Consider the following 27561-nt stretch of genomic DNA (forward strand, 5'->3'; position numbering starts at 1 on the left):
ATGGAGAAAAGTGCGGGCACTAAATAATTCGGATGAATAAAGCCTTACGTACGCATATAACTGCACACCTTCCTTTATAAAACCCAATTTGGGGAAAATAGAGCAGCTACTGGTCTGCCTGTCGTTACCCATAAATACATCTTAATGTAAATTAGTATAAATAGCAGGAAGTCTGTCAACATGTGAGGCAGTAACAATGACAACGGTCCTGGTTTGTAGCTGAATAAGTATTTTAATAATCATATATTTTATTTAAAACATGATTTCAGGGCACAAAGAGTCACCACACAAAAAATTAAAATAAAATATTTTAAAGAAAAAATTCCCAAAATAAGAAAATCGTCCAAATGTCTGTTTGACCAGCAGAACTTTCAGCCCGAATTTAAAGACACAGAGAGTCAGAAAGTCATTAGAGTTTGGAAATGCGTATTATTTATTCTAAGTGGTGGCTTCATGTGCATAAGTTGTGCGTTTACAGAATAGAGACGCTTTCTGTCCATAAAGACGCATTCGGGCACGCCTCGACTGAAGGACGACTGCAGCTGGACCGGTACCGGTACCGCACGGCTCTTTCTTTAGGTTCTGCTCAGAGCTCCAGGATGATCAGTCTGGGTTAATCTAAACACTAATAAACCATCATCAACATTTCCCAGCAGATCAATATGATCTCTGATCAATCGTTCCCTCTGAATCCTTATCGGCGATGTTCTCCATCAGAACCAGAGGTCCACATTTACGCTGCAGCTCCTTGTATACGTCTGATGATACAAACTTTGATCACATTAAAAATAATCAAACCTGATTGGAGTTAATCTGCTGATCCAACCCTGTTTTCTTTTTTATTGAGAATGAAATTAATTAATGATGCATTTCACGGCTGTGTCACACAGAACACTGCGTTGCATCTTATGAGACAAGAACTGAAGTGAGGTTTTCACATACTTTTATTTTCAGTTTCTTTATTTTGTGTGCGTGTTAGGTTATCGTCTGAGGATAAATGCGGTTCTATTTCATCCTTTACTCTGAAACAAAATATTAAGATTATGGAAGAAAACCATTGAGTTTGATGCTTCTTGGTCTAAATAACAAAGAATGTAGTCAGATTTCGGTGGATTTAGTTTTGACACTTTGTAGTTTGATATTATTCACAGAAAGGGGAATTTGTTCTAGTCTGCATTTTCTGTATTTACAGCTGAAATACAGCGTCAGAGAGAGAAGAGTAAGGGCCTCCAGGAAGAAATGGAGGCACCTCAGACTTCGTACAAGGAGCTGAGCTCCAAGTACGAAGCTGAAGTTGCTCTGTTGAGGCTGGAGGCCCAAACACAGAAGGTTTATGAAGAGAGAATCAGAGAAGCACAAAGACTCCTGGAGAATGAGAGAGCAGAAAAGAACCAGATGTTTCAAGAAATGTCTCAAAAGATAAATTTCCTGCAGGACAACAAAAAACTTCTGCAGGACCGATTGAATGAGATGAAGCGTTCATACGATGAACTGAACGTCAAATACAAAAGCGATGTTTCTGCAATTCAACAAGACATGGAAACATATCGACTGGAGGTGAAAGATGAGAAAGAGGCGAACTTGGCAAGAGAAAAGGGGAACATGGAGCTTATCAAAAACCTGAAAGCAGAAAAGGAAGAGATTGTCGAAAACATGTCAAGAAACATCCAAATAATGCGAAAGAGGGAGAAACAGATCCTGAATGAGCTTGATCAGGTTTTCTATTCTTTTGAGGAGCTGAAACGCCGATATGAGACGGACATCATCTATTTTCAGCAGCATATTGAGTCGTTCCGGCAGAGGACGAAGCAACAGGAAACCACTCTTTCTAACAGAGAGAAGAAAGAGAAACGTCTCCAGGAAAGAAACTTTTCTGCCCTGCAACAGCAAGGCTATGCTCGACACCATCAGAGCCGAGAACGCCGTCCTCCTGGAAAAGACCAGACAAGAGGTCAACATCCTGCAGGAGAAGCTCAGCAGCTCCCAGGATGAGTTGCAGAAGGCTGATGGTTTGTACAAAGAGCTCAGCTGCCGATACGAGACGGACATCACTGCTTTGATACAACAAACAGAGCAGTACCAACAGGAGGTGACTTGTCTGCAAAATGACTTGGAGAGAGCCAGACAGCATCTGTCTGGCTCTCTCCAAGTCATTTCTGACCTGCTGAGACAAGAGAAAGATGGTTCCCAAGAGAAGGAGGTAAGTTCACTAATCCAACTCGACCTGGTCCGTGTTTCCAGTCAAGAGGATTCTTCAGAGGAGGAGCTTCTGGAGGAGCTTGTTCCTCGGACCAAGAATCCACGGAGGAGATCCCTGGCGAAACTGGCATGGAAGAGTTGGACCATCCACACACTGACACCATGCAGGATGGTGAGAAGAGAAAGTCTAAATTTTCAATCTGGAAAAAAATATGTAACACTCTGCGACTGAAGAAGTCAAAAAAACTAAAAGAGTGAAAACATTTAGAGAAGGAGCAAGACATGCAAGAGAGACTGAGGACTGGAATCAGACGCAGAAAGGTTGTAGCGTCTGCGTTCGGGGCGCCATGCGACGCTCCGACAGCAGGAAGGTTACAGCAGTTACGTTTTTCCCCCAAATTCGATCCCTTCCCCACCCAATTGAAAAAACGTGGGCAGCACGGTGGCGCAGCGGTTAGCGCTGCGTCTTCACAGAGACCCTCTGTGTGGAGTTTGCATGGTCTCCCCGTGTTTGCGTGGGTTTTCCCCGGGCGCTCCGGTTCCCCCCACATCTCCTAAAACATGCAGGTCAGGTCAGTTGGTCGCTGCAAACCCCCCCCAAAAGTAATTTACTTAACACACACACACACACACACACACACACACACACACACACACACACACACACACACACACACACACACACACACACACACACACACACACACACATCCCTCCATGGGCTGCCACCTTATCGTGGTGGGGGGGTTTGCGTGTCCCAGTGATCCTAGGAGTTCTGCTGCCCAGTGCAGACGGTTCTAGGTGAGGGACCAGACCAAGTGCAGCCCAAAGATCCCTTATGATGATACAACCATTGGAAACAGGGGTTGTTCTCTCCGTACATGAGGTCCCACCCTGGAGCCACCCTGGCCTGGGGCTGGGGCACTCTGGTGGCCGGTGGTGGTATGACAATAAAAACCCTTGAATCCCTGAACTATATCAACAATATGTGCACCAAGCAATACATACACTTAGCATTCCACAGATAAATGCTTTAATCTGGTTAAGAATAATAATTGTACTGTCAATAAATGAGGCCTAATCGATGTTCTTAGTGACCAGAGGAACAATAAGGCCTTAATCAGCCCAGAGGTTCAAACTGATGAAACATGAGGATGGAGGCTCTCTATTAAAACATTCCTCACCATCTTCCATGTTCTTTCAGCAAACAGTTGAGACAGAGCTGGTTTTGGTTCCACCACTATTGACCTGCTGCTTTACTGTCATCACTGCGTGTTACCTTTACGTCTCACGTCTTCTTTAGAGGCCTCAAACCAAATCAAACTTTATTCCATTGAAGTTGTTTTCAAGTTGAATATTGGATATCCTGCTCCGTGGAGTAAGGGGCTAAAGTTTAGCTCAAGGTTGATCCGATTTATAAATGCTAATTCTGGCCAGCTGTTCTCTCCTCAAGCGCTCAGAGATTCATATGGGGACCGTCAATTTCAGAACCAAACACTCTTGTAAATAAATTCCTTGCCTTGTGACGAACTGATATATAAAAGTGGTAATTCATGCTGTTAAACGAGGCATGCTATCTATTAAAATTTTAAATCATATACATTAATTAATATTTAAATAAATTAATGTTTTCTTCCAACAGCTTCCTAATCGAGTGTCCCATTAACTCAAAATCAGTGTGAAATTGTTCTACTAGACTGTATAGCTGAAGCGCACTCATCTTTATTACATTTGACCCCTTTTTTATTTTTTTACATATTTCAACACAAATGGTTCATGTTCCTCTTCAGAGTGTGCAACCTTGCTGAGCTCCTCTCCTGGGGTTTCCTCTCTGACTTGCTCCTCTTCTATAGCCTCCGTCTCTGTAACTTGCTCCCCCACATGTTGATCCACCATGGTCTTGCAAGGAAACAAGGAAAAACATAGAAACTACTTTCTAGAGGCATCATGTACAGCTGTAAAAATAGAAAATCTACCTGAACCGTGAATAATGCTGTTAAGATCAGACATTACATCCACATGCACACCTTTTGGCCGGGTCCGGAAGCAGATGAGGCGCTAACAGCAAACCTCCCTGGATGTCTTCTTTAATTGGTGATACAGCCAATTAAAGAGGCTACATCACATCTTTAATTGACGTGCATGTCAGTCCGATGTGGCGTTTACCTCGCAGTGATACAGATTCAGCACTAGAACCCAGTCTGGATTGAGCTAATCCATTTCATACGTCGGTTTGCCGTGAAGAGGACAGATAACACTAGTAAAATATTTACTTTACAATAATGGAATAACCTCGATGTTCACTGACAAAACTCAGACTATGCTACATAAAAACTATAAACCCGACTTAAACAAGGTTGACCGACTTAAATGAACTCAACTTAACTGAACATGAGTAACCCGGACAAATCATAGCAAAACATTATGACACAACACCAACAAAACAAATTTATACTCACCATGTCTGGAGCAAACTAGTAGATATCTTGGGATCTTGGAGAACGTAATATCAGGACGTCTCACCGCTTATACCCAGGCCATTCGTCTCCTTTTAATTAGCGCCGATAGCTCAGCACCGAAAGCTTAGCCTCGCATTGTTTACAGGCAGGAAAACAGTGAAACGAAAGTTTGTTTTCCATCTTTTTACCGTTTCCGTCATGTGATCGGTTATTACACCCAATAACGCAGCAAGTTCGAACCATTGCTAAATTATTTTACATAATTTAGATTAAAAAAAATTTAACTATCCGTGAGACAGTCGTTTTCTCTGTTGCGTATCTGGCCTCACAAGATGACGCTCACATCCCTACGTCTCTGGTCTGACTGGTGTTCACATATGCATTCAAACCACACCAGATTTTACTTCAACCGAACCGAGAACGAGCTTTGAAGGTGGATCAGGTTTTGATTGCACAAAACATCCCTAAACAAATCAGATTTTCTAGGCCAAAGCGTCAAAGTTTAATTAAAGTGGACTGAACAGGGCTAATGTGAGCGGACATATTTCTACTCCTTCAAATTATTTTTTGCCAATATTTCATAATTGTTTAAATTACGTGTCCGATGGCTTTGTGCATATCTAAAATATAATTCTGTTCATGTATCAGCCTTTGTGGACCTTCTCATTTTAAATAAATACTTCACCTTGTAGCTAGGTGTAACCAAGAATACTTGTGGGTAAAACCTGATTGGCTGCAGCCTCTGTACATTGACATGAGTCATAAATCAGGTCAAACCAGTTTCTGTTCCCAATGAGTAAAACTCAGACAATCACTGTGACTGAGAGCAGAAATGGAGCAGAATCAGATCGACCGAGAGACTTTCTCCTGTTCCATCTGTCTGGATCTACTGACGGATCCAGTGACGACTCCCTGTGGACACAGCTACTGCATGAACTGTATTAAAGATCACTGGGATGGAGAGGATCAGAAAGGAAGCTACAGCTGCCCTCAGTGCAGAGAGACGTTCATACCAAGGCCTGTTTTGAAGAAAAACACCATGCTAGCAGCTTTAGTGGAGCAGCTGAAGAAGACTGGACTCCAAGCTGCCCCTGCTGACCACTGTTATGCTGGACCTGAAGATGTGGCCTGTGATTCCTGCACTGCAGACTCATGGAGAAATATCTCACTGATAGTCACTGAGGTGGATGTTCTACTGTCAGAACCAGAACCAAAGAGCAGAGCTGGATTCTTAAGATATTCACGTGAAATCACTCTGGATCCAAACACAGCAAACACATGGCTGGAACTTTCAGAGAGGAACAGGAAGGTGACAAAGACCAACAAAAATCAGGCTTATTCTAGTCACCCAGCCAGATTCACTAATTATGCTCAGGTTCTGAGTAGAGAGAGTCTGACTGGACGGTGTTACTGGGAGGTGGAGTGGAGTGGGTCAGTTCATGTAGCAGTCGCATACAAGAGTATCAGTAGAGCAGGATTGGGACATGACTGTATTTTTGGATACACTGAGAAATCTTGGGCGTTAGATTGTTCCCAAAACAACTGCACATTTTTGCACAACAGTATCTGGACCTCCATCTCCGGTCCAGTTTCCTCCAGAGTCGGAGTGTACCTGGATCACACAGCAGGTATTCTGTCCTTCTACAGCGTCTCTGAAACCATGACTCTCCTCCACAGAGTCCAGACCAGATTCACTGAACCATTACTGGCTGGAGTCTTGCTTGGAAAATCTGCTGAGTTCTGTAAACCTTAACTGCGATATTCTCACTGCAAGCTGGTCTCACAATAATATAAATCCTTGGATTCTTAAATTTTTGTTGTGTGTGTGTGTGTTTGACTTGGAATATTGGTGATCATGTTTTCTTGTTTCAATTTTTTCTTGTTTTGTTTTTGGGTTGTTTCTTTTAACGGGAAATGTATTAAATAAATCCTCTGTGATGGGGCCTCATCTAAAGTTATTATACTTAATTTGTTTTCAAACCTGATAGTCCAGTGGACTTGGATTGATAGGGAACCAAAATTGTACCATTTGTTATAGTGTCAGTTACAGGGCTTTACTTTCACATTACAAAAGCTCAAGTCTTTTATTTTATAAAGAAATAATATTATTGCCCACCTTTTGTCTTTGTTACGCTTTCCTCACAATTCGTCCGGTCTTCCTCGGGTCTCTCCCTCCTCGGTTGTTCGTCCTCAGAATCCCCTGACCCGCCCGGACTCTGTAGAGGAAACACACAAAAATGAACACACAAAGGTTCAGAGGCATAAACAATGAAGCATCAAGCCATTTTAAAATACTGGATCACATAGAAAGACCATTTTTAGGGCTTCATGGGCGGTTGCCCAGAGCAGCATTTGAAAAGGGGCGGCACAAGCATGCCTGAAGATGAGCGAAGTGAGTCTAGGTTACATGATGTGGGAAAAACTACACTAGTTTCAATCCTGCAACTCCCTGAGAAGACGTCCTGATAGTCACTGAACATTTAGCATATAAGCTACATTGAGTTGCAAAGTTACAAATGTACGGAAAATAAATTCAGGAGCAGTTCCTTGTTAAAAATGATACAAAACTCTTTAACTTTTCTCATTTAATTGAGATTTAAGCTCTATATGTTGTCAGAATGAGATTTATACTAAAGCTAAAAAGTGTTCTAGTTGAAAAAAGAAACAGTAAAATGTCAAGAACTCGTGATGTTTGAGTTTCCTCTAGATTGAGAAGTTAGAAAATGGAGTCGGAGTAGCTCTTTATTTTTAAAACACGTTAAAATGAGAAAGTTTTTCATTTTAACAAGTTTTTTTAAATCATCATAAGTTTTGTATGTCATTATAACAAGAAAATGTCTTGTTTTTATAAATTTGTATTTTGTTACAATGTGATACAAAAACTCCTCATTGAATTTTGTAAAGTTTTGTGAAAGTTTGTTGTTGACGAGTTTTGTATCTCGTTATAATGAATAAGTTTTTCAATGCAACAAATGTTGTATCTTGTTATAATTCAGACGTTTGTCTTTTAAATTTTCTCTTTATTGTCTTTTTGTCCTTCATATAAAAATATGGAAAAAATATACTCTACCCCTTGTTTAGGCCTGTCTTGATTACAAGTTTTGATAGATAATAAATTGTGCCAGAGGTTATTGTAATTATCAACAATATTGTTATTTTGAGACCATTTTCTATTAATATCATGGTAATGGAAAAGTAATGCATGAACACATTCTAAAATATCAATTAACTTTATATTTTTATGGACATTTATAACTGGAACTGGAAGACATTTTAAATTTCCCTAAAATAAACAAAACAACAAATAAAATAAAATGAATTCCGTAAACAAAATTGTCCTGACTTTTGCCATCCAGTTTTTGTGGACAGAGAGAAAAGATAAAAACAACAACTCATGCAAATAGAAATGATTGAGCCATTTTATTTTATTTAATCCATCGTGCAATTATTTGATTTCTTGTTTATTAGGACAGGCCTGACCTATTCCTGAATGTCAAATAAATCAGGTAAATAAACCAACATGGGAGACCAATGACAGTCATAAATTATATATATATACATACATACATACATATATATATATATATATATATATATATATATATATATATATATATACATACATACATACATATATATAATTCCCTTCTCACCCACCGCGGGTGGTTCTTATCCTCTGAGCTCAGGTCCTCTACCAGAGGCCTGAGGGTCCTGCAGTATCTTGGCTGTGCCAAGGACTGCACATTTCTGGACTGAGATGTCTGATGTTGTTCCTGGGATCTGTTGTAGCCATTGCTCCAGTTTGGGGGTGACTGCCCGAGGGCCCCGATGACCACAGATACCACTATGGTCTTCACCTTCCAGGCCCTCTCCAGTTCCTCCCTGAGGCCCTGGTATTTCTCCAGTTTCTCATGCTTCTTTTTCCTAATGTTGCAATCACTTGGTATTGCTACATCTACCACAACGGCTTTCCTCTGTTGTTTATCCACTATATATATATATATATATATATATATATATATATATATATATATATATATATATATATTGATAATAAAATCAAATGATAAAGTTATCTCCACAAACTTCCATTTATAAATCAAAATAAAAAAGTCAATAAATAAACTCAGATAATTCTTCTTCGTCTTTTTGGGCCTGACAGTGAACCCCGATAAAGATCTGTGTAGCTCTTATGTCGTCTTTCTATTTTCTCTGATAATTCGGAGCATTTTAATATTGTCCGCTTATCGTCTGGTAACGATTAAATGTCTGCGTGTTTCCTGATGCTAATTTTATTTAATGTTAATCCTTAAATCTTCACTCTACGCCCGTAGCTCGTTCCTACCGGAATAGGGACTTCTTCCTCCATGTTTTCGTCTTGAGTAGACCCCGTAGCGTCGTTGTTCGGGACGGCGCGAGGAGATTTACTAGCCTTAGCCTCGTTAGCCATGGCGGTTACGTTTTGCTAGCCTGGGCGGAGCTAGCCGGCGCTAAGCTAGCCGGCCGAAACTCGGTTTGTGAAGTTTTTTGAGTGAACTTCCGGCTGTCTTTCATAATCTATATTGTTCAGAGTTGTTTTATATGCGAACCAAAATCAACATGTATTGACCCAGGATGATTTAAAGGTAATTTAAAAAATATTTACGGAGCTGCCTCCCTTTGCTGCGCTCGCCATTCAACCGGAAGCGGAAGTAGAAAGTTTTGTCCTTTGAGAAATTTTATTTCTCGGCAACTCTTAAAAATTGTTTTTGTTTTTGTTTTATTCAAATTAAAAAATATATACAAAAATTTTTACAATATTTTAAATATTTTTCTGAAAATATCTGAATTTAATATTCAGATATTTTACTGATCTTTTATCTCATGTCAGTGTCAAACACAAACATATTGATTCTGAAGCAGAAATGAAGTGTTTCTCCAGGTCATCAAACTGACGCACCTTGAGCGCCACAAAGGTCCAGCTGCGGGTTTTCTGGGTCTGGCGCTCTGTCTGCGGTGTTGCATCAAGCCGCACACCAGGTCGTGCGCGATCATCACGTATAGCAGAAAGATGAGCACAGCGGGATCCATTCAAGCAGAGCTGGGGCTCCTCCTGCAAAACCACCAGGTGCCAACAGAACCAGAGGCTGATGATGGTGATGAAGAGGAAGAGGGGGAGGAGGAGGTGAAGTTACCTTGATATGCGCTCCAACTTCAGGCGCTCAGCTCGCACGTTTCTCCCCCTGACAACGCGCCATGTTCAGACATCCTCCCCAGATTGGCGTTAAATGAGGATTTTCATGTTTTTTTCTTATTTTTTTCACCCCGGTTTTCCCTCCTGCCTCCCTCGGAAACAGCAGATGGGGGTCGCTTTGCAGCAGCTCAGAGGGGACACCGGAGGATGTTGCCGAGGAGACGCGACCGTTGCTAAGGGCATCGTGTCGTCATCACTTCGTCACGAGGTCCAGCAGAGTGAATCCTGACAGCAGGTTTACAGGCAGGAGGATTTAAGACTCCCCATTCATTATGTGAAGAAGGTTTCACTGCGATTTCGTGGAAAAGAGTCAAAAATTGTTGGTTTTTAAAAAATCCTCCACTAATAAAAATGTGAAAACTCAAGTGTGATTTTTTTTATTCAGCATCTCTGAGCTAAAGACTATGGGACTAAGAAAAATATAGAAAACAAGACAATGAAGACATAATGTTATGAAAATAAAGTCAAAATGATACGAGAATAAACTCATTTTAGAAATTTACTCTCGTAATTAGTTTTTATCCTCTTATGAGTTCCTTTTCATAATATTATGACTTAATTTTTCTAATTTTACTGTTTTTATTTTAACACAAAACAAAACAGCTGCACAACTTTTGAACGACATCAGTTGAGTTCCTTCAAATTAAACCATTAACTCTTACCACCAACCCTAAAGTCCATACGGACTAACTAAACAAAAATTTATGTATTTTTAGCCTTTATTGTTGCACAGAAGAGTATTTATTGCCATCTATTGCAAGTGGTTTCTATTATGTTTGCTGTGGCTCTTTGCCCAGGTTGCCATCTTGTCAGGGGGCGGTGTGAGTACTAGAAGGAGAAACCTTTCAGCTGCAAATTGAAAATGTTGTTTGTTGCTTTTAGGAGTATTTATCAGTACATGGCAACTAGCTAGTGATGCTGAAGTTGATATTTGATGTCGAATTGAAGATTTTTCAAATTTTGAGCTGAAAACAGCTTTAGATGCATAAAATCTTGTTTTTATACTTTTCTGGGATAAAAATGTGAAACACCACAATATATGGGAAACAAATGAGTTTACACTCATCAGATTTTATAAAACACATAATTCAGTGGTAAGTCATTTGGAGAGACATGATTTTAATTTAAAAAAATGGTGTAAAGGAAATGGAACAAAACAATCAAAAGACAAGTGCTTTAAAATTTGCTTTATTTTTGATCAGTTTGGAACAGTCGACATGTCAACATAAAGGTTTTTTATTTCTTCTCCATTCTTCATTTGAACACAAAAACTAATGAAGCTGAAGAATTTGGGAAGACAATTATAAAAAACTATCTGAAAACTGACATTATCTCCTAACAGCTCTTTGACTTTGGATTATTTTCAACCAGCTTCACTTAAATGTTTAATTTTTTTTTCAATGTTTTTTGTGATTGATGAAACACAAGTTATGTGACACAAGCTCCCATATTTTACTGAAAAGTTATTTGTAAGTTAATTTAGTCTTATTTCAAGTGTACTATGATATTTGCAGTAGAAATGTACTTGGTCAGATTTTGTGTTGTTGCAGAGCTGTGGTCATTTATCAAAAGGAAACAGGTCCAACAAACTAAATCTAGGAAAATAAAGGATCAAAATCTCATCTAAAACTCAGAATCTGCTCATAACTGCCAGGTTCCCACGTCGGTGCCCGCTAACGCAGCAATGATTTATTATTCTGTTTCATGCAGCTTCGCGGTTCTGAGAGCCACGATGAGCTCCGACTTCCCCATGCTGAAGGTCCCCATCCCCTCAGACCTGCATTAATCAGCTCTCTGGCCTTGTGCTGACTGTGTAAATGTGTGTTTGTTTACATGTAGGTGTGACAATTGAGGGTGACACAAGCAGTTCTCCTGCTGTAATATCACCTGCATTTCCCAAAACCACCACTAGGCGGAGGCAAGGCTCCCCGTGTCACTCCTCCTCCCTCTTTATGACCTCGGCAGAAATCTGCAGGACAAAGATAATCAATTAAACTGCAGTAATCTGCAAAAATCTTAAATTATTCAATTATTTTTTTCACGAATCACTAATTTTACACACATAACTGTTCAGAAACAGCAGATTGTCGTAGTTAGGGACCAGAGCCGACAACAAACAGATACTATCTAATTTTAGCTGACAGTTTTAAAGTTCAAACAACAAATATATCCTCCTGCCAATGAAGAGTGGATGTGAACTTCTCACTTTCACATCTAGAAAATCATATCTGAGACCAAACTAGATGCTTTAATAAATGTTCAATCATCCATGAGGGCCGTTCGTAGAGAGAAAACAAAACATGAGGAGTTCATTTCTGCCAAACAAATCTGAAATTTTAAGATTAATCTCAGGAGTCTTCTGGGAAAATAATGGAAATTTCCAAGCTTGGAAAGGCAAAAATATGTGAGGAAAACTCAGAAATCTCAGAAAATTTCTAGAAAAATATTAGGAATTTCTCTAGTCTATGCAGAAATTTCTGTAGTTTATACAGAAGGAACAATTCCTGCATTAGACTCAATCAATCAATCAATCAATCAATCAATCAATCAATCAACGCTTTGTTAAAGACACAACAAGGTCCATATGAGAAAAAAACAGTTTTAGTAATTAGAATTTAAAAAGATTATTAGACCACCTATAATTTTACCATAATTTAAAATTACAAAAAAAAAAGTACAACCTTATATTTCCCTGCTCAACAATAAACTTGAAGCAAAAAATAAATTAAAATGAAAAAAATTAAACAAGATCTTGCATGTTTGAGTTATTAAAATAATTTTGGGAGAAAAAAAACTCAACTATAAGAAAATATTTGGTGTATTTAGTCTGTTTAATATCTTAATTCAAAGCAATTTTGGGTTTTCAAAAAAAAAGTCTGAATAGATGCTCCTATTCACTATCAAATTAAATAGAATGCTGAAAATGTGGTTATTAAAGACAAATATTTCTATTAATTTTCTATTAAAAAAAAGATTTCAATCTGTTCGTAATAATTTTGGACTGATTAATAAAATGGTTCCATCTGTTGCAAACACCTGTGGTCAAGCCAGAGTTTTAAATTAATAGTTGCTGCCCCCTAGTGGTGAAGCTTTTGTCATCATTTGTTTTCAACAATAGAGATTGAGTTGAATAAAACTCACAGAGACGTTGTTGAATCCTGCAGCCATCGGATGGTTTTGTCTTGGAGGATCAGTCACATGATCCTCCTGAGAGGGAATTTAATAAACGTCAAACAGGTTTCAGGAGAGAAAAAGGTGAAAAAAGGTCAAATGATTGGATTTTATTGGGATCTTTTGACTCACTGTTACATATCCTTCGTTACTAATCCCGACAGCGAGCGATGGAGCGTTGGCATCTGGTTTGGTTCGCAGGTAGAAGACGAGCAGAGCGACCAGGGTGCCGATCAGCAGCAACGCCACGATCACAGAGGCAGCGATTCCTCCGGCGTTGTCCGGCTTCGAGGCTGAAAGAGAGACGGAAATCATTTGTTCCTAGAAAGGCTGCCAAAAACTACAACAAATATGTTGGTATCTCTTAACAGGTTAGGATATGTCTGTGGGCTGTACAAAACCTGTTCATTACAATTTTTGCACAAAATAATTGTCAGATAATAAGATTTCAGTCGGACCAGTTCTTCCTATTTGAGCTGTTTTAGGGTGTCTTGTCACTTTAAATCCAAATAAGCAGCTGGCCACGCCCCAAAACTCACCGTTTACACTCTCACCTAAAAATGGATAGAAACAGATCTGCTACATTAGAACCATACATCTTTGAAAAGCAGAAGTGGCGCCTCCTGCACAACCAACGAGAATGCAGCAAGTGTTTTCTGGATGGTAAGTCAACAACAAAACACTTGTCATCGCCAGCAGCCGTTGTACAGCAATAAAACCAAACGTGGACTAATCAGGAAGTTTTTGAAGTGACGTTAAATTCCCTCCCCTAGTTTCCAGTCTTACTTGGTTTTGTGACTCTGGTGGCGCAGTCCAACCCGACGGTGAACTCGATGTCATCCAGAGCTACAAAACCTGATGTTCCTTTGATGCCTTCAAACACAATCTGTTAACAAGAACAACAACGTCAGCGTTGACATTCTTTAATACCAGTGACTTAGACATGTTGAATGTTATTATTACGTACAAAAAGTTTGCACATGTGCACAACACTGGAGGGCAAAAAGACATTTATTTTAGTAGCAAAGTACTGCTACTCCTTTTTACTTTCATAGACCAGGCGTGTTTTTAAGATTTAGCGCCTTGTGTCGACAACTAAACCGCTAATCTTAAGTAGCTTCGTCATCGTCAGCCAGCGTGACTAATTTCTAGTTTTCTGGGAAGTCTGACCTGGTATCCCTCATGAAACGTGATGTTGTGCTCAAATTGTCTCCAATGTCCGCTGAGATCGTTCAGGATCAGCTGCTGGTTGATGATTCCTCCAGACAGAATCAATACTTTCAGCTGGCAGTCCGCTGGGAACATTCAACCAAACATGACGCATCTGACGATCCAGACTCTGACCTGCATTTTATTAAAACGATCGTTCTTACATGACTGGGGCTTGTAGGCCCAGAACCTCAGACAGGTGGGCTTAACCGGTGGCAGTTGAGGGCTCACCAGCCAGGCGTTTTGATTGGCTGCTGTCCTGTTGCTGCTTGGGAAGAACAGGAAGTGACCTGGAGGCAAAATGAAGAAGAAAGACGCTCCATTTGCAGCATTTATACACTTTCCAACAGTCAAATGTTTTTTTTAAAAGAATTTTCAAGGATTTCCAGCACAACATTTAGCTGTTTTTTAGTTCATTGGTTTTGTTCGTATCTCCATTTTCAATTCACTATTATATGATCATTTAGTACTTTGCTGATAGTATTCTACTAAACTAAAATATAACTAGGTTTTATGTTTTGAGATGTCTCTCAAAGTCAACCTGACTGGTCATGGAAAGTTTTAAAAGAATCTCCAAACATGTTCTCACTGAGTTTTATGTAATCCAGCAAATATAAGTAATTTGGTATTTCTAGCCTATTTCTAGCCTAAAACAAGAAATATTTTTGTTTGATTTTGCTTCATACAGAGAGAAAATGTGTATGTGTCTCTTTATTCTTTGTGTAAATATCTGTAGATAACACTTTCCAAATTTAGCCAACATTATAATAAAACAGTTTCAACATCAAGCACTTTTCAAGGACTTCTAATAGAAATCAGGCTCTTTTTGAACCTTGAAAAACACCCAAGTAAAATTCAAGCATTCAGGCACCAGTTCAAACCCGGGTTTTGGACTAGAACCAGAACAGAACCTCTTTAAAACCCATCAAAGCAGCTCCAGTGTTGTCTTCCTCTCTGACCTTTCTCTGATCTCAGTGTGTGGTCTTCAGGTGGGACAGGATAATGCTTTTCCTTCTCCGGACTGGTCAGCTCCCAGTCCAGCTTGTCCCGTTTTCTGTCCTGAATGTTGATCCAGCTGCACATCCCATTCTCCAGACTGCACTTGGACCCTGAGGTAGAAAGTCTGAGCCTCAAAATGCATGAAGTTCAAGCTTTTCCTTTAAGGAAATCTGACAGAACTGATGCAGCTGATGGTTCCATGTCTCACATAAGATGCTCTTTTTCCCACAATGTGTTTTTTATCTTATCATTTTAATCCAGACTCAGGGAAAAAATTCTGCTTGTTTTTTTTCTCCATACTCTTGATATGACTTGAGCCAAATGTAACTAAATTGGTGTCAAATGTTTGTGCAGTAAAGATTTTCGTTTGTGCTGCAGTTGACCTCTGATGATAACTTCTTTATTAGCATCTTTAAAATGACAGCGGCACAAATGAACATTTTTACTGCACAAACGAAGCACAAATGTTTGGCACCAATGCCGTTAGATTTGAAGAAGGTGATCGGTGTCATCGTCACTCGGATCAAAACAAACCTTGATCTTCACACGGATGAGCCGAGACTGTGATGTCATCAACAGCAACGTGGGAACCTCGACTTCCTGATCCGACAACCTCAAACTCCAACTGCGAAGGGAGCAAAACTAAGTGAGACACCAACCCGACTGGGGAAGAAATACTCTGTAAAGTGGCTCCGTACCTGCCACGACGCCAGTCCAACAGAGATGTTGCCGTTGACGTGACGCCAGTCGTCTCCCTCGTTCAGGTTCTCGGAGAAGATGGGGACTCTCTGTCCCTTCTGGGGTTTGACGTACACCGTAAAGAAGGCTGGAAGGAACGCACCACCAAGGGATTTGTAGCAGCAGAAAAACATTCAGACGTCAATTTTAGTTCTACAGGCAAATTAATAAAGTACAAATATAAAATAAAATGCAGGAAAAAAAGGGAAATAGTGAAGTGTTTTGACAGAACGCAGCTTTTATAGGCTATGTTCACACAGCAGGTGGAAATTAATTTTTTCACTCTACTAATTAAATGCAACCGTAATGAGACTTCTGTGTGAACAGTGTGACTCCAGAAGAACATTCACCAAATTTTATAACAACATGAAGATTTTGGTCTTGCAGCGTTGCAGTGTTATGGGTATAAGACTCACCTGGGTTCCCTCCAGTCATGTGGTACCAGAAACTGACACATTCGGGTCTGGTGGTTCCTTGTTGGACGGGGGAGACGAGGACAGCGGCGCTCCCCGGTGGTAGAATGTCTGCGTCTGTGTTGACCATCATGTAGTAACCTGGACATACGCAGCAGGATGGGGTAAATCTTCTGTTTTCCTGTTTTCGGTTCTGATCGGGTTTTGCTGACCTAGCTCGGTCCCCAAAGTGTGGTCTGTTTTGGGTCCGTTCATCGTAGTGGTGTGTCCGTTTCTATGGAGCCAGTTTATGGCGCCGTAACTGGTGTAGCCACACTTCTGGCCTTCAAAGGAGCATCTTCTGGGTATGCTACATGGGCCGTCCACAAACGCTACATCATCGATGGCAACCTGGCCGTCGAAACCGGACCGAACCGCTTCGAAAATCAACTGTTGGGGGATGACAGATTTTTAAAGCTTTACTCTGTTGTATCTATGCAGATGGAGCAGATAGTTAACTTATAATAAGACATTTTCTCATCTGCCAGTGCATCCAGTACTTCTTCATCAACATTAAGGAATTATTGACTCGTTAGTGAGGTAACAGTTTTTCTCGGCCCATATTGCCCAGCACTAATCAGTCGCTGGTTTACTTTGAGAAGGTAACACTGGGAGGCTTTTAGTTTCATCTGAAAATGATTCATTGCGTTTCCTGGAGAAGGTTAGGATGAGTCTACATGTGATACAAAACATGTTTTGGTTGGTAGGTGATGGGCTGAGCTGCTCTGGCGTTGCTAGGTAACAGGGCAGAGGATGCTGGATGTGTCAAACACCAAAAAACACTGACTTAAGTTTTTGTGCTGTTTTTAGAAGCAGCAGAGACTAAATGAAAGTACAAAATGTGAATTTTGCATGATAATACTTTCCTCAGGTTACAGCTGGTCATTTTAGACTTTCCAGCAGAACAAAAAGAAGTTTGTTTGCATTTGATTGAATGTTTCGACACCTGGAAGCTTGTGCGCTGCTGCGGTACTGGGCAGTGCGCTTCGTGCCACTCGTTGCCGTGGGCGCCGGCGCGGGTCCACAGTAAAATCTCATATCCGAGCCCGTCGGTCAGCTTCACGTTCAGAGCACCTGGATGGGAGCAGGAAGTGCAGCATTTATCCCTGGGGTGACGCTCACATCCGGTGATCAGAAGGTCTTGGAGCTGTGAGCTCACCTGCGTTCGGCCCGTAGAGTTTGTAGTAGAAGGTCAGGCAGCGCTCTGTGGGAGTGGGCCGCTGTGGGAATGAAAGCAGGCGCCCAAATGCCCCACGTAGCGACGGACTCCACATGTCCACAACGAGGCTGGTGCCTGATCAACAGCGACAAGATCAGGATTCCCATCACAGGAGCACAGATCTCACTCATTAAACGACAATATGACTGACAGATTATTGATGTATTATAATAATTCAATCAAAAAGTGAAACTCGTACATTATTTATAAAGCAAATTTCTATTGTCCAATTATTTTTAACACAAAATCTTTATTTTTACCGCTTTTTTTTGTTTATTTAAAAGTGTACATTTTTATTTAAAAATGAAAAACAAAAGATTTTTTCCAATTAAAAAAATAAAAATTATGTTTTCTATGGTTAGCTGTTCAGCAAATTACAAATAAATGAAATTAAATCATAATATTACAAAAAATAAAATCAAAATACATCATTGTATTACGACTACTAGCAGTATTAAGACTTTATTTTTCAAATATCATGACTGTTTTCATTTTAGTATGATTTTATTCTCTTACAAATTTATTCTTGTAATAATTACTTTATTCTCGTACATGTGTAACTTTTTAAAAATCTTTTCTTAATATGAGCCTAAGCAAGAAACTAAATTCAGTATTTAATATTTAGTTTTTTAAGAGTTTAAACAACTTAGAAAATAATGATTTTCTTATTTTATTTGTTTGTTCGTCCTCCAATGAAAGATTCATTCACTATAAATAAAGGTTTTTCTGTTACCATTAATAGAAGTGGTGAAACATTTTAACTGAAGAAATATTTTTGTATGAAACTATTCAATTTCTTCACATGTTGATGTTTTTTTTACATGGATTAGGAAGGTAAAATCAAGTCTGGTAAAAAAACAAAAAAAACAATATTTGTTCCTTTATAATCTATGATCTCACCTACTCCGATGCTGTGATCCATCCCAGTAACCACAGACCAGTCAAAGTTGTCACTGTTGTCCTGATACCAAGCGCACAGTCCGTCCTCAAAGTTGCATGAAGCCCCTGTCGCCCAGAGACGTTCAATTACTTCAAACATTCGTTATTTTTTATTTGTAAATCATTCTGAATGTTACCTGTCGGTAAAGACGGAGTGTAGTCGGCGTGGCAGCTGATGAAGCGAACATTCCTCACTTTGATCCAAGCAAAAGGCTGAACTTTCATCGCGCGAGCTTCAAATGCCAGCTGGTTAAAAAAATGGAGGATCAGCTGTTTTGATACTGGGGGACAAGGAGTTACCATACATCTACATTATATTTATTAAGTGTATAGATCCCTGTCAAAATACTAGGTTTCTGTAATGTTACTTCTACTAGCACTAAGGCGCTACATCAACATAGAAGCTAATGCTAAAGAGCTAAAGCTAACGTGCTAAATTAAACCATGTTTCGACAACTGCCAAAAAAACAGCTGGTTGTTTTTGAGGTTTTTTTAGAAGAAGCTGAAACCCAAATGAAAGAATTAAAGTATCTAATTGGTCTGAAACCTGACCTGGAAGCGATGCTTCCTGACTCCTATAGGAAGGTCAACGTGTTGCCAGGTCTCCTCCTCGTCCCCCGCTCCTGTTTTCCCACTGAACTCCCACAGCTTAGGCCTCACTCCCAGCAAGCTGTCGATCACTCTGACTGAAAGCTCACCTGTAACACAGACAGACTTTCACTGCTAGGAAGAGAAAAACGCTGCGAATTTCACACGTGGGAAGGGAAATTACCGATGTGATCCAAACTCCCAGTGAGCGCAAAGTCGAAGCTCAGGTTACAAGCCGGACCGGTGGGGCCCAGCAGGGGAGTCCGAATCTGGGCTTCGGTTAGCTGCTGGCCTGCAGCCTCAGCTACATACAAGAACTCTGCTTTGAATCAAGAAAATAAAGTATACATTAATAACACACATTGTTAGAGACAAGAATCCATCAGCTAACTGAGATGGACCAGTTTCTACCTTCAGTTGTTGAATTTTTATCCAGCAGCCAACCTTGACTCCCAATACTGGTGTCAGTCCAGCCTGAGCTGCCTTCAAGATAGGAGAAATCTCCTGCAGCAACAATCCAAGAACAGGTGAAACTTTGTCTACGTGGCTAAACAAAGACTTATTTTATCAGATCTGTGACAGCAAACTAGAACCACTCTGGGTGGAAAAAAGGAGAAAATTTCTGCCAAAAAACTCAAAAATCTTCTGGAAAAAACTTGGAAATTTCTGAGTTTCAATAGGCAAAGTTTTGGATTTTTGACATTTTCATGTTTTTCTAGTTTGTTTCTGAGACTGATATCAAAATTACAGATTTTGTTCAAACTCAAAAATTTCAACGTTTTTTTTCTAGAAAATTTCTCAAATTTCTCTCAAAATTTCTGAGTATTTTTTAATCTCCTTTCATTCCATTCATAGCATAATGGCCCTAATACACCATCGTCCAGATCCCTCGATTTAGAATAAACAAACTCACCGCATTTGGCTTCGTCCTCTGCAGCATCGCAGTCGGCCTGAAAATCACACATCTTCTCTGGATCATCAATGCAAGGATGCTTTGGAGGCTTGGGAATTTTTTCCAAGGTGGTATTATCTATTCAGCAGATAAGTAAATATTTTAGAAAACATTTTCACAAAAAACTAACTCAGCACAGATGTTTTAAAAGGATTTGCTTCTTCACAAAAACATTAGTCAGTGAAAAATTCAAGATGGCCGCCCTGGTCTTCAAGAAAATTGTATTTTGCAATAAATTTTCCATTTATCCCAGATGAAGACTTCTTCTCTCAAATCATTCATAACTGAATGCAGAAAAATAATGTTTTCTGATCTTTTTTTGAGTTTTCAAAATGACCAACACTTTGCAATCAAATTGCCAATTAGAGTAATGTTTGGTGTCAAATCATAGCCAATATTTAAAGCCACGGAAATCATCATACATATTCTATTGATCGTGTCTTCTTTTTCTGGCAGCAATTTCTAAAATGGCTGTAATAAAAAGTATATTGCCAGTAATGGGCACAGCTACCCAAAATGTTCGGCTCACAAATCACTAATTCGCTCAATAAAAATCTTAGCTAAGCTAATGCTAATAGCAGGAGGCAACGCTAAACTGTGAAACACATTGAAAAATTTGCAGAAGCTAAAGCTAAACCAGTAAAGGCATAAAAAAATGAGTAAAAGCTTATAATAAAAAACACACAATAGAAAATTTAAGGATATTTTTATTGACTTATTTGTTGAATTTACTTTTATTGCTTACATTTTTGCATATATTAGAGAAAATCATACCAGATGACCAGCGGCATTCAGGGGACAAAACGATGCTGTCGATTGCGATTCCTCCATACGCCAAGTCTCTGATGGCCGCCATGATGAGAATCTGTAGAGATTTAACAGAATGAAAAATAACAAGTTATATTTTCAACATTTAATCAAATGTTTTCACCCCTTTTTTTGCTTCACTCTTTTAAAATGTGTTTTTTAACAAACTTTTTAATGTCAAAGTGAAAATGATTTTTACAAAACGACGACATTCAAATAAAAATAACATTAAAAAGTGATTGCATGGGTTATGGCAGGGTTGGCCCAGACGGCCATTTTCACCATTAGTCCTTACACTGATGGTAAAAGTCAGCGGCAGCCATTTTGTATCATCTGCATGTCTTTCATTGTTACTTAACATTATTTCTGTTTATATTAGTGATATATCTGCTGTATCATTATTTATGGTAGGTGGTGCTTCATGTCTTACCTGGAAGGTGTAGTTGGACACTATCTCCACCTCCGCCTTCACCCAGAGGTCTCCTAAAGCTCCGCCCCTTTCCCAGACCGGGTAGATGAGTCGGTCCGCCACCAGCACCGTCAGCCCGCCGGACCGCGGCCCGAACTGGTGAGTGTACATGACCATCTACGGAAAACCAACGGAACCAAAAATATGTAAACAAACTGAGCCCAGAAAGAGGCTCAGATTATCCATATTTTATTTTTGGAATATACAGATAAAATATGGAAGTATCTAGAATTTATTCCTTAAAACACTGTAAACCATCCATTAATCCATCCATCCATCCATTAGTCCATCCATCCATTAATCCATCCATCCATCCATCTGTTCATCCATTACTTCACCACCAGACCTAGAACATCTGGAGGAACTGGCAGAAACTCCTTTGTATTTTGCAATTAAATGTTAATTAAAATATTGGTAATAATCACTAAAACTGTGATCCAGCCTGTCTGTAGCTTTTCAAACCGACCTTACATGGATGTGAGCTGTTGGTTGGTTGAAGACGTGGGCTCTGAAAAGCCGCCCAGTCCATGGTGAGACCACCATCAGGGACGGTGACATACAGGAAGTACCCTGCCGTAAAAACAACAATCAAAGGTTTTAGTACGGCACCAAAAGGTTCTGTAGCCTGTAATTATTCTGGACCAGTTCAGAACTGGTTAAAGATTTAAACTGACCAGGTTAGCTTTAACAGTTTATAGAAATGTAGAAGCACCTGATGCTGTATTGTTGGAGTGATCTCTGCCTGGACCTTTCCAAGGATCGGTTCTGGAGATGTTCTCCTGATTTGTTCTGATCCATTTGAGTTTGGAAATCGATCTCAGGTCCCAGTCACACAGACCCTCCTCAAAGTCACAGTGGTAGTAATCATCTGGAGGACAACATAAAACAAATCTCTCTCAGTGTTTCGGCTGTTCTGCAGTTTTCTGATGACATGTTGGCATCTCTTACCGCAGCGCGCCTCGTCGCTGCCATCACCGCAGTCGTCCGAACCGTCACAGACCTGCCGCTGCTCCACGCAGCCTCCACCGCCACACGCCACCGTTCCTGCTGGGCAGCTGTTCCCAGCAGGGGGCGCTGTTGGTTTAAACACATAGAAACAAATCCATGATCTGTTCATATGACAGTTTTCTGTTCTGATTAGTTAACTCACAGGGCAGAGCGCAATCCAGGAACTCCAGCTGGTCTATGGCTACGTCTCCGTTTTGTCCCGCAGAGCGCGCTGAGTGGAGATGGATCCGGAAAGGGGAAGAAATGCGGCCCAGGAAGACGGTGGCTTCCCTCCAGCTGCGGGCGCTGGAGGCCTCGGGGCGCCACACGATGGCCTCCTGAGAGTCCTGGTGGAGGATTGAAGCCCACAGAGGAGTTGGACCTAAACCCGTGTGTCCTGTGGTTAAAACATACGTCAACACAACGAATGTCAATGTTAGTAACAACAACCATGATAAAAACATGTATCATCATCCCTTTCACAGAGCTAACTTTTAACGTTTGTATAGAGCTTTAGAAGTGAAACAAGCCCACAGCATCACATGTCTCCACTATGCTTTAGAGGCTTTTCTGATGTCAGAACTTGTTCCATTAAGCTCCTATGAGAGCAAAGAGAACATCTGCATTGCTACACCAAACTTAAATATGAAGAACTTCAACATGTACTACTATAGATCTAAAAGATTAGAACTCAAAAACTCGATGGATGGATGGATGGATGGATGGATGGATGGATGGATGGATGGATGGATGGATGGATGGATGGATGGATGGATGGATGGATGGATGGATGGATGGATGGGATGGATGGATGGATGGATGGATGGATGGATGGATGATGGATGGATGGATGGATGGATGGATGGATGGATGGATGGATGGATGGATGGATGGATGGATGGATGGATGGATGGATGGATGGATGATGATGGATGGATGGATGGATGGATGGATGGATGATGGATGGATGGATGGATGGATGGATGGATGGATGGATGGATGGATGGATGGATGGATGGATGGATGGATGGATGGATGGATGGATGGATGGATGGATGGATGGATGGATGGATGGATGGATGGATGGATGGATGGATGGATGGATGGATGGATGGATGGATGGATGGATGGATGGATGGATGGATGGATGGATGGATGGATGGATGGATGGATGGATGGATGGATGGATGGATGGATGGATGGATGGATGGATGGATGGATGGATGGATGGATGGATGGATGGATGGATGGATGGATGGATGGATGGATGGATGGATGGATGGATGGATGGATGGATGGATGGATGGATGGATGGATGGATGGATGGATGATGGATGGATGGATGGATGGATGGATGGATGGATGGATGGGATGGATGGATGGATGGATGGATGGATGGATGGATGGATGGATGGATGGATGGATGATGGATGGATGGATGGATGGATGGATGGATGGATGGATGGATGGATGGATGGATGGATGGATGGATGGGATGGATGGATGGATGGATGGATGGATGGATGGATGGATGGATGGATGGATGGATGGATGGATGGATGGATGGATGGATGGATGGATGGATGGATGGATGGATGGATGGATGGATGGATGGATGGATGGATGGATGGATGGATGGATGGATGGATGGATGGATGGATGGATGGATGGATGGATGGATGGATGGATGGATGGATGGATGGATGGATGGATGGATGGATGGGAGGATGGATGGATGGATGGATGGATGGATGGATGGATGGATGGATGGATGGATGGATGGATGGATGGATGGATGGATGGATGGATGGGATGGATGGATGGATGGATGGATGGATGGATGGATGGATGGATGGATGGATGGATGGATGGATGGATGGATGGATGGATGGATGGATGGATGGATGGATGGATGGATGGATGGATGGATGGATGGATGGATGGATGGATGGATGGATGGATGGATGGATGGATGGATGGATGGATGGATGGATGGATGGATGGATGGATGGGATGGATGGATGGATGGATGGATGGATGGATGGATGGATGGATGGATGGATGGATGGATGGATGGATGGATGGATGGATGGATGGATGGATGGATGGATGATGGATGGATGGATGGATGGATGGATGGATGGATGGATGGATGGATGGATGGATGGATGGATGGATGGATGGATGGATGGATGGATGGATGGATGGATGGATGGATGGATGGATGGATGGATGGATGGATGATGGATGGATGGATGGATGGATGTTGATATGAATTGTGGCTCCAGTCTATGGAAACATTAATATTTTTCCTCTAAATTTAAGGCTCACATTTCTCCAAATTCTACATTGTAACTAAACATTCCTGCAATTTATAAAATAACTGATTTTCAAGCTTTTCACACGTTCACATGTTTTTTTCTTGTACCAGTGAATGTTTAGGGTGTTTCAATGCCGAGACGTCTACGGTTACCTGAGTCCCACAGGAAGTATCTGAGTCGCAGGCGGCACGTCGGCGAAGAGCCCTTTATCTCCGGAGAGATTAAAACTGAACTCTGAAGAGACTCTGCCCCCACTGCACTCACTGACATGAACCAGCCTGGATGGCAGGAGACAATAAATGTTTTCATTTAAGCTATAAAGATCAAAGTTTATTGAAGGATCTGTTCCAATGATGCGTAACACTACCAGCTAATATGCATGGCTTTATTATCACCTGATATGTTCATGATATTTAACAGCAACATATTTTATTTACAGTGCCTTTCAAAAGTATTGTACCGCTTGAACATTTTGTCATATTACAACCAGAAACTTTATTGTATTTTTCATCATGTTTTGAAACGCTGATGAGTAAAGTTTTGAATAGAAGGGTGCTCCATAAAAAATACATGCCACACCATTCAGATTAATGAATAAAAAATTAAGGTGAAGACAAATGTTTAAAATATTTGTTGTTCAGTTAGAAAAATTTAAACATTATTTTCTTCGTGTGTATGAAAAGATTTAAATGACTGAATTTTTTAAAATAAAATTATTTTGCATAATTATTTTCCATGCATAATTTTCATGATACTTTTTTTTTCCTTTTTTACTCATTTTAATTGTAATGTAAGAAAGATTTATGGGGTGTCCATACTTTTGCAAGGCACTGCACACAAAAGTGCATCAGTAACAAATAATCAGGGATAAACATATTGAGAAAAGATTGTTTTAAGATCTGAAGACAACGAACATAACATAATGAATATTTTGAGACAAACTTAATAAAGTGTTTTCAATCAGTTTCTTGGCAAAAATTCTCCAGACGTCTTCAGGAAGCCTATTATACTTCAACTATTGTTTCTGTGTTGTGTAAAAGTGTAAGAAAATGTAATTTTACACCTGTAGCTGTGCCGGTGGTGAAGTCCGAGGTCGGTCCGCTCTCCGGCAGCCCGTCCCCGCTCTGAACTCTCTGCCATTTGTTTCCCTCACCAACAGATTCAATCTTCCATCCACACACTCCCTCATCCTCAAAGTCACACTCAAATGTTTTTCCAGAGAATCCTTTGGAGAGTTTAGTTTTCAAGAAAACGTCATATGTCAATTTACATTCGGTACTACTTATGGCTGGACTGTATTACCCGTTAGCCTGCTAACTAAGGCCGTTAGCCTGTCGTGCAGTTAGCAGGCTAACGGCTAGTAGCTTACACTTACCACAGTTTTGCTCGTCGCTACAGTCGGAACAATCACACACAAAGTCACATTTTCCTTCAGGAGTCTCACACCGTGAAGACCCCGAAGCACAAACTGCGCAAAAAATATCCAGTGAAATTTAGTCAGTAGCTGAATACATATTAAGTGCAAGCACATTCACTTTTCAAGATTTTATTTTTGATGACACATTTTGGTAACTATAATCAATTTAAAACTAATAGGTGGAAGTTCCCGTCTTGACGCAAGCTAAGCTAATGATGCTAACCTACATTTTGTTTAGCCAATTTAAGTAGTTGATTCGAGAGTTATCTCATAATAACGAGTCAAACCTTTAACTTGTAGCATATATGTATAATTTACTTAGTAGATCTGACCTATGAGTAGATTGGCAATTCATAAAACGCAGTATTAGAAACCTTTGAATTGTTTTTTTGTATAAAACATATGGTAGCAGATGCTGACATTTTCTGTCCCTGATAAAACAACCAAATCAGTTACAAAATAAAATGCTTTTTCACGAGTTAGCTTAGCAACAGCTATGTGCAGCTGTTAGCTTAATTTGTTTATGATTCTCCAAACTAATATCTCCCTAAATGCTGCAGTTTGGCTTAACATCCTAATCTGAATCAAATCTATTTAAAAAAAACAACAAAGAAACAAAGAAGTGTTATTTCCTTCTGTTTGATGCTTCCACTATAAATCTTACATGAAGTATGAATGACCCAGAATGCATCAGACTCAAAGGCCAGAGAATAGTAAATATACTTTTGACATTTCTATAATAAAATGTTTAGTTGATCTGATGCTTCTGATATGAAAAGTTATGTTTTCATTTACTGTAAGTGGAAAATTATCATAATTAACAGAAATAAAGGTCTTAAACATCAGTGTGTTAGAAATTCATCTGTATTCCCAAAATATTGTTTGCAGTAACAATTTATTAAATATGACTATACATACTCTTTGGTTCATTGTAGAGCAGCATACGCCATTTATTAGACTTTTTTCCCCAATGTTTTAAACAAAATAACTGTTAGTATTATTGGACTGTTGACTTTTAACAAAAAATATTTTTGAAAAGTTACTAAGTAATGCTTCCCTTATTTGGAGTGAAATAATATATTTGCATGGACACTAGACAAAAGCTACTTGGAAAGATGTGTTTTTGCAGAGACGTATTCAACCAATAGGTCACTCTCTTTAATTTTCATTATTTGAAGCTGATATAATCTCTGAGTGTTGATTTTTTTTATTATTTTAATTAAAGTTAAACAATTTTCAACCTCCCAAGACATTAACTTAGAATAATTTTGAATTTCCTCTTACCGCACTGCAAACACAACAGCAACAGGACAGTCGAGCGCCAAAAACGCAGCATATTTTCCCTTCCTTCACATCTCAGTCTGAAAACTGTCCGTGGAAATTTCATCAGCTGAATCGACCT

General features: G+C 40.0%; 2 protein-coding genes across 6 annotated transcripts in view; both read right to left on the bottom strand.

Annotated features, from left to right (window-relative positions):
* LOC129366689 (glutamine synthetase-like) overlaps nucleotides 1-10083 on the bottom strand; it is a 30267-nt gene extending 20184 nt beyond the window's left edge. For 2 of the 4 annotated variants that reach the window (XM_055040672.1, XM_055040671.1), the window contains exons 1-3: nucleotides 9833-10083; nucleotides 9598-9750; nucleotides 6775-6874 (exon numbers count right to left, since the gene is read on the bottom strand). The gene's annotated coding sequence lies outside the window, so the exon portion shown is untranslated. Of the gene's footprint in view, nucleotides 1-6774; nucleotides 6875-9003; nucleotides 9326-9597; nucleotides 9751-9832 lie in introns of those variants that run through there. The other 2 variants (XM_055040675.1, XM_055040673.1) reach the window with 2 other exon arrangements.
* A 980-nt stretch (nucleotides 10084-11063) lies between these two features.
* On the bottom strand, nucleotides 11064-27551 carry mamdc4 (MAM domain containing 4). 2 transcript variants are annotated; one of them, XM_055040568.1, is made up of 29 exons: nucleotides 27444-27551; nucleotides 26118-26210; nucleotides 25806-25967; nucleotides 24895-25020; nucleotides 22585-22818; nucleotides 22383-22508; nucleotides 22147-22302; nucleotides 21901-22004; nucleotides 21396-21551; nucleotides 20933-21023; nucleotides 20120-20236; nucleotides 19618-19710; nucleotides 19391-19525; nucleotides 19171-19316; nucleotides 18756-18864; nucleotides 18580-18684; nucleotides 17620-17754; nucleotides 17407-17534; nucleotides 16634-16850; nucleotides 16425-16562; nucleotides 15969-16096; nucleotides 15805-15895; nucleotides 15231-15380; nucleotides 14436-14561; nucleotides 14233-14357; nucleotides 13849-13948; nucleotides 13195-13355; nucleotides 13033-13098; nucleotides 11064-11860 (listed from the first exon to the last, which is right to left on the bottom strand). In XM_055040568.1, exons 1-29 carry the CDS (start codon nucleotides 27544-27546, stop codon nucleotides 11825-11827), a joined length of 3657 nt encoding a protein of 1218 aa, XP_054896543.1. In that variant the 5' UTR covers nucleotides 27547-27551; the 3' UTR covers nucleotides 11064-11824. The 2 variants fall into 2 exon arrangements, with proteins under 2 accessions (XP_054896543.1, XP_054896542.1); XM_055040567.1 differs by having other exon boundaries at nucleotides 19391-19528.
* Nucleotides 27552-27561: the final 10 nt, after the last annotated feature.

This window comes from Poeciliopsis prolifica, unplaced genomic scaffold (genome assembly GCF_027474105.1).
Source record: "Poeciliopsis prolifica strain line A6 unplaced genomic scaffold, Auburn_PproV2 SCAFFOLD015, whole genome shotgun sequence".
NCBI classification, from domain to species: Eukaryota; Metazoa; Chordata; class Actinopteri; order Cyprinodontiformes; family Poeciliidae; genus Poeciliopsis; species Poeciliopsis prolifica.